This window comes from Pituophis catenifer, unplaced genomic scaffold, assembly GCF_029215685.1.
Source record: "Pituophis catenifer annectens isolate HBS135680 unplaced genomic scaffold, rPitCat1.0.hap2 SCAF_6, whole genome shotgun sequence".
Lineage (NCBI taxonomy): Eukaryota > Metazoa > Chordata > Lepidosauria > Squamata > Colubridae > Pituophis > Pituophis catenifer.
Window position 1 is genome coordinate 81,308,126 of NW_027256886.1, and position 13,845 is coordinate 81,321,970.

A 13,845-nucleotide genomic window follows, 5' to 3' on the forward strand; every position below is an offset into this window, starting at 1 on the left:
TGGAATTCAAAAATTTTAGCGACCGGTTCTCTGCCCAGTTGCTGGATGGGCGTGGCCATGGTGGGCGTGGCCTACTCAGCCTCCTACACCATCGCAGGGGGCGTTTTCATCCTCCCCAGGCTCCGGAGGCTTTCCTCGAGCTTCTGGAAGACCTGTTTTTCGCCCTCCCAGAGCCTCCATGCGGGCGCTGCACTTAACTGGCATCCAAAACGGGCCCCATGGAGACTCCTGGGAGGGGAGGCGTGGGGTGGGCATTGCCAGCCAGTCCTTGCAACTACCGGTTTGGCGAACCAGATGTAAAATTAGCATCTGGTTAGCCCAAACCGGTCCAAACCAGCTGAATCCCACCCCTGACCTTGGCCAAGTTGCCTCTTACTCCTCTGGAATAACTCCCTCCCTCCTGGTGATCCACCTCCTCATTATATTCCATCACAGATCATCTTTCCCCTTACTTTCTTCTCCTCCAGATCATTCCGCATTCTCTTCTGCTCTTCTTCGTCAAGGATCTGGTTACCATCTTTATCAAATTTTGCAAAGGCTGCTGTGATTTCATGTTCTGCATGACCCAGCCTGAAGAAGTTGGGGGTAAGGATGGGGAACAGACAGAAGAGTGAACACGAAATCTGAAAATGTAACACTTAATGCATAAATAGCCAGGTTGATAAGGAAGCACACTGCTTGACTGGTATGATGGTCTAATGAGAGATATTTGTGAATTTCATTGGAAAGATGCTAATGTCAACTTGCAAAGCATCCCTGGCCTGCTCTCAAGTTGCCATAGGCAATGGGGATGGGAAAACGAACTTGCAGCTATGGCAAAGAAGCCCAGCAGCCAAAAACAAAAGTATGTTCCAGACATATCTCTGTCAAGGCTGTCTCCCGGGGTTACCCACAGTGGCCGGAGGGGAGTGATCTCTACAATCCGTGAAATTGCTTTGTTGGCGAAAATAACTGATGACACACCCTGGGGGGAGGGGGGATCAGGGTCAGGCCTGGGCCGTAAATTATGTGAGGTCAGAGTTGGCAACATGAAGCTCCTAATAAATAATTGGATTTCTTTTAAAGCTTGGCTTAAGGCTCATGATTTAATTAGGGCATCGGTCGGAATCCTGACAGCTTACTCTCTCAAACTGTTCTTAAAGTCTTCATATTCCAGCTCTTTGGTTCCTTTCTGCAAAGCTTTCTGCACATCAGAGATTCGGTCTTTTTTCAGCTTCAGCTTCATCAGTGTCCGGTTATAGCCCTAGAGTTACAAATAATGCAAAAGAAAGTTATCTTCATTGTTTTATACTGTGGCCATCATAAGACACAAGATTAGCAAATACTGGGACAGGCTGCACAATGACCGAAAGCCCAGCTGAGGACTTAATTCACAAATTCCTTTCTATGGCTTTCACTTGCCCCTACACTTTTTCTGAAATTACTTGAATTAGGCATAGTCACAAATGTTGGAAAGAAACTGATAGTATGGTCACTTTTATATATAGTAGTGGCCAAAATTGTGGAAACCTTTTGGGAAAAGTGTATTTTCTAAAACTAGCTAATAACACCCCCCCCTTTTTTTGGAGTAGTACCATAAAATTATATATCAATGGAAAGATAATTTAATCAAGAATGTAATGCAATAATTTTTATGGAGGGTTTGCTATTAGAATAGCAGTTACAGTATAAAGAAGAAAAGTGAAACACATAGAAAAAAAATGAGATATACAAAAATTATCACCATGTCAGTTAATAGTTAGTTGGGTAACCTTTAGCATGAATTACGGCCTTATAGTGTCTTCCCATGGAGTGAACTAAGTCTTTTAGTTCTGCAGCTGTTCTAATGTGAAACCAAGATTGAATGGTTGCTTCTATTAACTGGGTTTTATTGCTGGGTCGCTTCTGACTAACAAGTTTTTTTAGTCGGCTCCATAGTTTTTCAATTGGGATAAGGTCTGGGCTAATCCCAGGCCATTCCAACAGTGGAATAGGATTATCTTGAAACTCCAAGAAAAAAAAAAAGTGGTGTTATTAGCCATCAAACCTCAAACATACACTTTTCCCAAAAGGTTTCCACAATTTTGGCCACTACTGTAACTATGTTTGTATAAAGTACAGGTAACTCTTTACTTACAACTTTTCATCTAGTAACCATTCAAAGTTACAATGGCATTGAAAGAAGTGACATACAATCAAACCTATAACCTCACAGCATCCCCATGGTCACCTTTTCAGAATTCGGCTGGTTGGATACTGGCCCGTATTTACTATGTTTGCAACCTCCCATGAATGTAGTCATCATTTGTGACCTGGTCAGCTGGCTTCCAACAAGCAAAGTCAGTGGGGGGAAGCTGGAGTCACTCAATGACTATGTGATTCACATAACGGCAGTGATTCATTTATCAACCATGGCAAAATGGTTGTAAAAACAGGCACAGCTCACATAACAGCCGACTTGCTTAGTTAGCAATGGAAATTCTAGTTCCAATTGTGGTCGTAAGTTAAGGACAGCCTGTGATTCACTTCTGTATTGATATGGGCCACTGGAATGACTCAGTGGTGGGATTCAAAAATTTTTACTACTGGTTCTGTGGGCATGGCTTGGTGGGCGTGGCTTGGTGGGCGTGACAGGGGAAGGTTACTGCAAAATCCCCATTTCCTCCCGATCAGCTGGGACTCCGGAGAGAATAGATGGGGGCGGGGCCAGTCAGAGGTATTTATCGGTTCTCCGAACTATTTATTTATTTATTTATTTATTTATTGCGATTTATATGCCGCCTTTCTCCCTAGGGACTCAAGGCGGCTTACAAAATGACAACTTCAATACAAATCACAATACAATACCAAATTAAAATCAGTAACCCAATTAAAAACGATTTAAAATTATACCAGTGTACCCCCAAACGGATCAGTTTAATTGGCGGAAGAGCCACGTCTTCAGCTCGCGACGGAAGGAAAGAAGGTCGGGGGCTGTTCTGAGCTCAGTGGGCAATCCATTCCAGAGGGTCGGGGCTCCCACAGAGAACGCCCTCCCCCTGGGGGTCGTCAGCCGACATTGTTTGGCCGACGGCACCCTGAGGAGGCCGACTCTGTGAGAGCGCACAGGACGATGGGAGAACGCCTGGAGATGGTCCTGCAAGTACCCCGGGCCTAAGCCATGAAGGGCTTTATAGGTGAACTACTCAAAGTTTCCGCTACCGGTTCTCCAGAACTGGTCAGAACCTGCTGAATACCACCTCTGGAATGACTGGCTTTCACTATGGGTGAAGGCAAAACACCAGAGAAGCTTTTATTACAGGTTGGAAAACCTCCCCCCCCCGAGGGTTGCACCATACTGTTGCCATGGAAATGGAAATTCCCAAAGTGTTTCTGGAGGTGCTCCGTAGCAAACATTAATTCAAAAACAACTTCATTCATAATAGACGAAATAAAGGTATATACACGAATGAACTACCTGTTTCAGGATGTCTGATAGCTGCAGTTCATTCTTCTGGTTTGAAAGTTCCTCTTTTACTTCTGAGTAGGTGTCATTTATAATAGCCAGAAACATGTTCTGTAGAAAAGAAAAAAAAATACAATGCAGATTATTTTGAAATTAAAAATCCGCTCTTCTGAATGGTGCTTTATGTGCAGAAGTAAGGCAGTGGTGAAATCCAATTTTTTTTACTCCCGGTTCTGGGGGCAAGGCTTGGTGGGTATCATGTGGCTTGGTGGGCATGGGTTGGTGGGCGTGGCAGGGGAAGGATATAGCAAAATCTCCATTCCCTCCTCATTCTTGGGGGAAGGATATTGCAAAATCTCCATTCCCACCCCACTCTGGGGCCAGCCAGAGGTGGTATTTGCCGGTTCTCCGAACTGCTCAAAATTTCTGCTACTGGTTCTCCAGAACCTGTCAGAACCTGCTGGATTTCTGAAGTAAATGAAGTAGGGGGTGGTGGGATCTGCTCTGTACTTGTGGCTTTTACGTGATTTGAAGAATTGAAACGAATTATTATACTTCAATAATTGATGCAAATTCCAAAACAAAGCTACTTTCCCACCCCCTCTGTTTTATTATTTCACTTTTTGAAAACTAGGGAAAAGATTTTATATGAAAAACTAGGAATTTCTTTCTTTCTTTTTTTTTTTGTTAGAATTATATGTTTCAGAGGGATAAATATTCATCAAAGGATCATACAGTTGAAGAGGGCATTAAAATATCTGAGTTCTGTGCTTACTGTTATTGCTGAACACACTAAAAGTAAAGGTAAAGGTTCCCATTGCACATATGTGCTAGTCGTTCCTGACTCTAGGGGGTGGTGCTCATCTCTGTTTCAAAGCCGAAGAGCCACCGCTGTCCGACGATGTCTCCGTGGTCATGTGGCCGGCATGACTAAACACCAAAGGCACACGGAATGCTGTTACCTTCCCACCAAAGGTGGTCCCTATTTTTCTACTTGCATTTTTTATGTGCTTTCAAACTGCTAGGTTGACCGAACCTGGGACAAGTAGCTCACCCCGTTATGCGGCACTAGGGATTCAAACTGCTGAACTGCCAACCTTTCGATCGACAGGCTCAGCGTCTTAGCCACTGAGCCACCGTGTCCCTCATGAACACACTAAGAGTGATCCATATTTACCTCAATAGCTGTCTCACCCTAAAACTGCTTTTATCATTAGTTTTTTTTCCTGCTCTTCATCCGAAACCTACCTTCCTTTAAATCCATTCAAACAAAATCAACTTACCAATAGCACAAAGAAGACGAAGAAGACGTAAGTGACGAAATATATGGGTCCCAAGATTCTGTTGGCATTGTCAATAGCGTTATAGTCAAAATCGCCAAGAATGATGCGAAATTGTGTGAAGCTATAGAATGGAAAAAGGAATGAGTTTGCAAAATGATTTTCAGGAAAAGAGCCTTGCTGAGATGGAAGGATTTAGATAAGCAAAACTATTTGTCCCTCTTCTTTCTGAAATACCGAATTAAGTTGTTGAGTTAGATCTCCATATATTACTATGAACCCATTAAACACTGAAGGAAACTCATGCAGAAAGTGGTGTCTCTAGAATTCTTCCTGAGACTTTATCGATGACATCCCCACCACCCCCGGTGGATCATGTGGCTGATAGGAAACGGGATCTTAGCATGGATATTACTAACACCAGGGGTGGGATTGAAAAATTTTAGCAACCGGTTCTGTGCCTGGTTGCTCGGTGGGCGTGGCCATGGGGACATGGCCTAGTCTTCCTGCACTATGGGGTGTATGTGTGTGTGTTTTCACCCTCCCCAGACTCCGGAGGCTTTCCTTGAGCCTCCAGGAGGGTGAAAACAGCCTCCCCCCAGGCTCTGGAGACCCTTCGGAGGCCAGAAACGAGCCCATTTCTGGACTTCCAGTAGGCCCATTCCGGACTTCCAGTAGGCCTCCGGGTGGGCCCTGCACTTACCTGGCATCCAAAATGGGCCACGTGGATACTCCTGGGAGAGGTGGGCGGGGTCAGCCAGTCCTTGCAACTACCAGTTTGGCAAACCAGATTAAAATTAACATCTGGTTTGCCTGAACCGGTCCAAATCGGCTGAATCCCACTCCTGACTAACTGTTGACACTAACACTATCTATTTAATTGTAATATATTTCACTTCTAAAATTAAGGACTGGCCACCTTTCACAGCTCCTTTTGTAGGAAGAAGTGGAAGGACAGGTGAACTATGAGTTGAAGCATCCTGGCTGCCAGCTCCGTGATACATTCTCCTCTGAAAGACCAGATGGCATGGCAAAGGTGGAGGAAGAAGTAAGAAAATGGAAATGGGGAAAGGGAATTAGATTCCTCTCAATCATCTAATAGAGACTTGAAAACTCACCTGGATCAGCAGGTCTTCTATTCGCACAAATCCTGCAACTAGACTTCTAATTGGGTTCATAGAATACAGTATATATTACCAATCTTGCAACGTCTAAACTGAAGTGGTTGTGGATCCATTGGGGAATCAGTTTAAGAAGAAGGGGTTGAAGCCAGGAAACATTAAAGGTAAAGGTAAAGGTTCCCCTTGTACATATGTGCTAGTCGTTCCCGACTCTAGGGGGTGGTGCTCATCTCTGTTTCAAAGCCGAAGAGCCAGCGGTGTCTGAAGGCGTCTCCGTAGTCATGTGGCCGGCATGACTAAATGCCAAAGGCTCACGGAACACTGTTACCTTCCCACCAAGGTGGTCCCTATTTTTCTACTTGCATTTTTTACGTGCTTTCGAACTGCTAGGTTGGCAGAAGCCGGGACAAGTAACGGGAGCTCACCCTGTTACATGGCACTAGGGATTCGAACCACTGAACTGCTGACTTTTCAACTGACAAGCTCATTAAGGAAATTTAAGGATCATGTATTTCACATAACCAGATCATTATTATAACTTTTACTGATATTTTTGGTCAGGGGTGTGAAATCATTTTCTTTTGTTCTTTTTGTCCTGTCTGGGGCCAGAGGAATAGGACTGAAGGCTTTGTGGTGTTGCTTAAACATTTCTTATTATCTGTGGGTTTGGGGTTTTTGGAGGGTTTCAAGAAAAATATGGGTACATGAAACCTCTCTAAGGCTTAAGGTATTAATTATTTCAATTTCAGTGCTACTTGACTGCCCAGCTACTCTGGGCAGTTTAAAGTTAAAAAGCAAAAAAAGAAAAGAACATATTTCAAAGAAAAAGAATAGAGCTGACCAGGATAATTTAGCTCCTCATAGGGAATAATCAGTTCAGATTAGAGTTAAGCAGGCCTTCTGGATAATAAAGATCTGACTCAGTAGTGGAATTCAAATTTTTTTACTACCGGTTCTGTGGGCGTGGCTTGGTGGTGTGGTGTGGCTTGGTGGGCGTGGCAGGGGAAGGATACTGCAAAATCCCCATTCTCTCCCCACTCCTGCGGGAAGGATATTGCAAAATCTCCATTCCCACTCCACACTGGGGCCAGCCAGAGGTGGTATTTGCCCACCTCTGTAGTTCTCTGTAGTTCTGCGAACTACTCAAAATGTCCGCTACCGGTTCTCCAGAACCTGTGAGAACCTGCTGAATTTCATCCCTGATCTGACTGAGATCCTTGCCATGAAGGAGAAATAAAAAAGAAAAGGATGAAATGGGAGATACTCACATGCATTTAACAAAGGTGCTGAAGTTTTCCACTTGGGTTCCAAAAAGGAGATAGCCCAGTTGCGCGTAGGCAAAAAAGACAATGAAGAACATGATGGCAAAACCCAGGATGTCCTTGGCGCATCGAGCAAGAGTGGAGGACAACTGGGTCATTGTTTTGTTAAAGCTAATATATTTGAATATCTGGATGGGAGAGGAAAAGATAAATGCCAATGAAGGATCATATAACATACCAACGTCTTAGGTTTGGGTTAGAATAGATCAGGGGTGGGCTTAAAATTTTTTAGCAAGGGGTTCTCTGCCTGGTTGCTGGGTGGGCATGGCCATGGTGGGTGTGACCTAGTTGGCCTCCTGCACCACAGCGAGGGGAGGGGCATTTTTGCCTTCCCTGGGCTCTGGAAGCTTTCCTTGAGCCTCTGGGAGGACGAAAACAGCCTCCCCAGGCTCTGGAGGCCCTCTGGAGGCTGGAAACAGGCCTGTTTCTGGCCTTCCCAAACTTCCGGTAGGCTCATTTTTTGACCTCTGCACACACCCTGCACTTACCTGCATCCAAAACGGGCTGCGTGGGGACTCCTGGGAGGGGTGGGATAGGGTGGGCGGGGCCAGCCAGGAGTGGGATTTGGGGGTTCTCCAAACTGCACAGAATCTTAGCTAGAGGTTCTCCCGAACCCCTGTGAACCCCCAGGAGCCCACCCCTGGAATAGATGATGAAAACTAAAGAAATTCAATCTCTATCTGGGCTTTAAAAATTCAGTATTCTGCATGAAATGGGATAAGGCATATATAAATAAATTGACATTCTCAGGTTGTTTCCCATTTATTGTTCTGCAATCCAAAAAAGGGGGAAATGAGTGGAAATACTTTCCCAATGCCATCTATTGAATTACTCCCCATCTATGAATTATCTTCCTTCAGGAATTACATTTGGCCCTGGCACTTTCAAGGAAGAGATCTTTCTCTTCAGACAGAATGTGCAATTAAATGATGTTAACTGTTCTCATTTGGTTTTAATTGTCTGGTTATTTTTATTTTAGACTGTTGGCCACCTTGAGTGTTCTATGGACGGAATAACAGGGTATAAATCAAAACAATAAACAAGTACCGTTTATTGCCACCTTATCTCCCTAAAGGGAAAGGTTCCCCTCACACATATGTACTAGTCATTCCTGACTCTAGGGGGCGGTGCTCATGTCCATTTCAAAGCCGAAGAGCCAGCACTGTCCGAAGATGTCTCCGTGGTCATCTGGCTGGCATGACTAAACGCCAAAGGCACACGGTACACCATTAACTTCCCACCAAAGGTGGTCCCTGTTTTTCTACTTGCATTTTTTACGTGCTTTCGAATTGCTAGGTTGGCAGAAGCTGGGACAAGTAACGGGAGCTCACCCTGTTACGTGGCGCTAGGGATTCAAACCGCTGAACTGCCAACCTTTCAATTGACAAGCTCAGTGTCTTAGCCACTGAGCCACTACATCCCTACTGTTATCTCCCTACTGGGTAGACAATTCTTACATTTTCAAATTGGGATGAGAGACAAAGGATGAAAAATACCTTGATCCAGGCAAAGAACAAGTTCACAGCATTCATGTTGTTGTACTGGGTTTGCCAAAAAGCCAAAAACTCAAAGTCTGCGTAGATGTTGGGGTTTCTTAGCAGCTGCCCCATCAACCTGTTGACTTCAATGGTACGAAAAATGTGGAATCCAATGGCTAAAATAGAAAGCTGAGAAAAATGTGAGATTCAATAGAAAGGGCAGAAGGTGTAAAAGTGTTTCCTTCCCCTTCCCCCCTCTCCTCCTTTCCCTTGCCAAATCTCTGCTGTGGAATTCCAATGCACAGGGCTAGAGGTGGAGTTCTTGCCTCACCATCAGGAGACTGTGTGTTCGATCCTAGGTAGAGGCAGATATTGTCAGTTCGATGTCATCTCAAATAAAATAAATTGCATTTCCAAACAAATAGTCTTTGATAAAATCTTCCATTTTACTAAGCATGACAATCTGTCCCCGATCGTGGCTTAGCCAACACTGACTTCCTGACCCCAAGCCTTCCCTTTCCGTTCCCCAATTCTCTGCATCTCATTGGCCATCTTCCAAATCACTCTCCCCATATCTACTATTTCAGCTCCCAGGAATGTCCCCCCTCCCATCTCATCTCCTAGGGGATATTATCTTCAGGGAAAATAAGTAGGTGAGAAGTCAAGCGTCCTCTTGCCAACTGCCCCCTCTTCTCCTTCTTATGTCAGCACTAGAGTAAATGCAGGTTGAAGTGCTGACAGATATATCTTTCTGTGGGCACGATAAGAAAATATCTACTGAGAACTCCGCATTGGTGACAGGAAGGGCATCCGGCCAGTAAACACTCAGCTCCATTCAGTTGCCCTGACTCCACCCCGCAAGGGATTACTGGGTCATTAAAAGAAAAAAAAATAGAGGAAATCTCACCAAAATGACCACTATATCCAAAATGTTCCAGATGCTGGTGAAATACTGAAGCCTGTGAATGTGCAGTTCCAAGATTTCTTCCACAACATAATAGAAGATAAAGATGCAGAAGACAATTTCACAAGAGACAATGAAGAAATCCCAAGTGCTGACATACCGGAGGAGTTTCACAGTCCGGATCTGCCATGAGGGAATGGCGCCCCCAGTGGCCGGGAATTCCACCACCAACCTAGGCAGCAGAGATGATGGTGTATAAACATACCATAAATATTAGCAAGGGCTAATATTCTTTTTATATGCATATTCCTGTTGGAAAATCATCTACTAGATATATATAGAAATATTTAAAATAGAAAGATTAATCTATTTGGAAACTAACGTTTTATTTCTTCCACAGTCCCTGGGGAATTGCAATAACACTGGTGATTCACTTTTGCACAAAAGTGAAGAAAACAAAATAAGGAAAAGCCATTTTTGAAATTTAATAATTTGGTAGTATTCCTGTTACATCAAGATGTTCAGCCACGTTGTACTTCTACCAGCCAAGAAATCCACTCACTAGTTCCCCCATTCCACCTTTACAGTATTTTATTTCACCATTCCACAGTTTCCAATACTCTGCTATTCACGTAGGCTTAGGACTGCTTTTTCTCCATTTCTATGCCATCATCAGCACTACAGGTTTAGGACCATCTCAGCATTTCAAGGTATGAATTGGGTATAAGGAGGGAGAAGGAGAGAGCATTTGACTGGGGCTGGTTCTCCTGAGTTGGTTTGGCCTCCATACAGTAGTGATCAAAATTGTGGAAACCTTTTGGGAAAGGTTTCCACAATTAGTATTTTCTAATATTAGCTAACACCACCACTTTTTTTGGGAGTAGTACCATAAAACTATATATCAATGGAAAGATAATTTAATCAAGAATGTAATTCAATAACTTTTAGGAAGGATTTGCTATTAGAATAGCAGTTACAGTATGAAGAAGAAAAGTGAAACACGTAGAAAAAATGAGATACACAAAAATTATCACCATAGAAAAAACGAGATATGCAAAAATTATCACCATGTCAGTTAATACTTAGTTGGGTAACCTTTAGCATGATTTACGGCCTTACAACGTCTTCCCATGGAGTGAACCAAGTCTTTTAGTTCTGCAGCTGTTCTAATGTGAAACCAAGATTGAATGATTGCTACTATTAACTGGGTTTTATTGCTGGGTCGCTTCTGATTAACACATTTCTTTAATTGGCTCCATAGATTTCCAATTGGATTAAGGTCTGGTCTATTCCCAGGCCATTCCAGCAGTGGAATAGGATTATCTTGAAACTCAACAACAACAACAAAAAGTGGTGTTATTAGCCATCAAACCTCAAAAAGAGCCTTGATAGTACAGTGGTTTAGTGCACCCTGTTATTAACACAGCTGCCTGCAATTTCTGCTGGTTCGAATCTCGCCAAGGCTCAAGGTTGACTCAACCTTCCATCCTTTCTAAGGTAGGTGAAATGAGGACCCAGTTTGTGGGGGCAATAAGCTGACTTTGTATAAAATATACAAAAGAATGAAGGCTATTGCTTAATGCATTGTAAGCCACCCTGAGTCTCCGGAGAAGGGCGGCATATAAATCAAATTAAAAAAAAAAAAAACTTTTCCCAAAAGGTTTCCACAATTTTGGCCACTATTGTATACTGCAGTTTTTCTCAACCTTGGGAACTTTAAGATGTATGGATGTCAACATCAAGAATTCCCAAGTCCATACATCTTAAAGTTCCCAAGGTTGAAAAGAATTGCCATATTGAAATAAGATCTCCATCTTTTTTTGATCAAAAGAATGACATATTCAGTTAGGCTTGTTTCCATGTAAATATTATCTGGTTATTACCCTATTTCCCCTAAAATAAGACATCCCTTGATAATAAACCCAATTGGGCTTTTGAGCGCATGCGCTGAAATAAGCCCCCCCGAAAATAAGCCCTCCCCGAAAATATTTAAATGCCTGCTCAGCTGGTCCCCACCATTTCCTCTGCTTAGGATTAGGGAGACTGAGCTGGAAATCAGGTAAGATGGCAAGAGGAGCCCCGTCTTGCTCTACACGCCCCAAAGTAATAAGACATCCCTGAAAATAAGGCCAAGCATGTATTTCGGGGTTAAAAAAAATATAAGACGGGGTCTTATTTTTGGGGAAACATGGTACTTATCACTAATTTTACTCTTGCTTCTGAGTAAGAAATGTTATGGATCATACAGGAGTATCACAAAGTTGATTTTCTGAATGAAAATGGCTTAATAAAAAAAATTCTAGAAAAAAAAATAAAGACAAGGAAAAATTCAGAAGAATGAGCCAGAACTGACATGTTCAAATGCCACTTACCTGAGCACACAGAACAGGTTGATGTTGGCATTATACACGGAGAAGTCCATAAAAACAGCACGGGTGCCCCGATCCAGCCATAGATTTTCTTTCAAGATTTGCAGAGTTTCGGCACTTTCTTCCCGGGTTATTTTGAGGTCTACATAATATCCTCCTCCACTATAACTTGTTAATCTGCCCCAGTGGGAAGAGCCATCGAGTTCTTGCTCTGTGTAATATTGCCACCTGCGCCACAAAAGTTATTATGGAGAAAAAAAGAGAGTGAGAATTGGTGAAAGGAAAATGCACAATGTCTTGAGTTGGCTCAGGTTGAGCTGCATGCTTCATCCATGATTTCCTCTCCAAGAACAAAACTACTGTTCAACTGTCTCATGGATATAGAGAATGATATTGTGTTTGAGGAAATTAAGTTAACTAGTAACCTATCAGCAGGGCTGGGCTGCTGGGGGTTTGCAGGGGTTTGGGAGAACCTCTAGGTAAGATTCTGTGCAGTTTGGAGAACCCCCAAATTCCACTCCTGGCTGGCCCCACCCACCCCACCCCGCCCCTCCTAGGAGTCCCCACCCGGTCGGTTTTGGATGAAGGTAAGTGAAGGGCGTGCACAGGGGCTTGGGGATGGTGAAAAACGGGCCTACCAGAAGTTCAGGAAGGCTGGAAATGGGCCTGTTTCTGGCTTCCAGAGGCCTCTGGAGCCTGGGGAGGCCATTTTCGCCTTCCCACAGGCTAGAGGAAAGCCTCCGGAGCCCGGGGAGGGCAAAAACACCCCTCTCCGCCATGGTGAAGGAGGCTGACTAGGTCACGCCCACCATGGCCACGTCCACCCAGCAACTGGGCACTGAACCCCTTGCTAAACTTTTTGAAGCCCACCCCGCCTATCAGCAGCATTCTTGAAATACTATATGAAGTACAGGGATTAACTTTTCTCCCTTGGCTATTTATTTTGGTGACATGAATGCTATGAATATTAGGACTCAAAAGTAAGGAGAGTTGTGAAGAGGAAGGAATTATGGGAAAAAGTCAGAATCTTAGATCTGCAATCCAACTTCCTTCTCAAGGCAGGAATCTAAAATCACAGATCCATTTGATTCATTGACAACCTTGCAAGGTAATCTAGACAAGAAAGACACCCAGATGCACCAGCTCTTCTTTATTGTAAGGCTACCTTAATAGTAATTTGCAAGTGTGAAAGTACATGTCTCCCCCCCCCCGCCGCCTTAACAATGCAATAAATTGGGGAGGGCCCAGGGATGGTATTCACCTACCTTCCCTACCAATTTGCAAATGTGAGTGCTCGCACAGCTACCACGCATGCCCTCGGCCTCAAAAACTTGCCTAAATAGGATGGCATAGAGGCAGTGGAATTGGTTCGGGTGAACTAGTCCGAACCGGCTGAATACCATCTCTGGGAAGGTCCCTTCTGAGCCTCTTGTCCCATCCACTATCCAGCTGTGGGCTGTACTGTCTTATCTGACATTTCTTGGCAATATCTCTGCTCCCTATATCCCAAGGTCTTTCTCATTTACATTATATATTTTTTTCCAATGAGGATTTTTAACAACATTCTCTTAAAAATTTTCTTTGACTAATAGTTTTGCAGATTGCATGGCATATAGCAGTCAGCATGTTATATTTGTGTCACAGCGGTGAAAAAAAAAAGAAGGGAGCAAGGGCTTTTTCTACATGCCCATGTGCTATTTTGAATTTTGAATTTTGTTTCAGTGGAACGTAGAATAATAATTTTGAGTTTTAAAATGTTCTAATGAAATATTTTGAGCAGGGTTCTTTCTCACAAGCTCAAAACGGAAAACATTTCTCACTTCTGACAGTCCTATTATGATAATTTAATGTTGCCTTACTTTATGATATCTAACAGAGGTTTTCATTCTGATGGATTTTATGTTTCCTGTCATTTTATGTTTCTGTTATCAGGTGTTTTGAAAGCTT

General features: G+C 43.4%; 1 protein-coding gene across 1 annotated transcript in view; it reads right to left on the minus strand.

Annotated features, from left to right (window-relative positions):
* Positions 1-13,845, minus strand: part of PKD2L1 (polycystin 2 like 1, transient receptor potential cation channel) — a 43,532-nt gene that overhangs the window by 4,391 nt on the left and 25,296 nt on the right. Inside the window, exons 5-12 of the mRNA XM_070945292.1 lie at positions 11,902-12,126; positions 9,533-9,761; positions 8,644-8,814; positions 7,094-7,275; positions 4,708-4,828; positions 3,437-3,535; positions 1,122-1,243; positions 453-570 (exon numbers count right to left, since the gene is read on the minus strand). Of these exons, the coding sequence (XP_070801393.1) occupies positions 453-570; positions 1,122-1,243; positions 3,437-3,535; positions 4,708-4,828; positions 7,094-7,275; positions 8,644-8,814; positions 9,533-9,761; positions 11,902-12,126 (1,267 nt within the window). The remainder of the gene's footprint in view (positions 1-452; positions 571-1,121; positions 1,244-3,436; positions 3,536-4,707; positions 4,829-7,093; positions 7,276-8,643; positions 8,815-9,532; positions 9,762-11,901; positions 12,127-13,845) is intronic.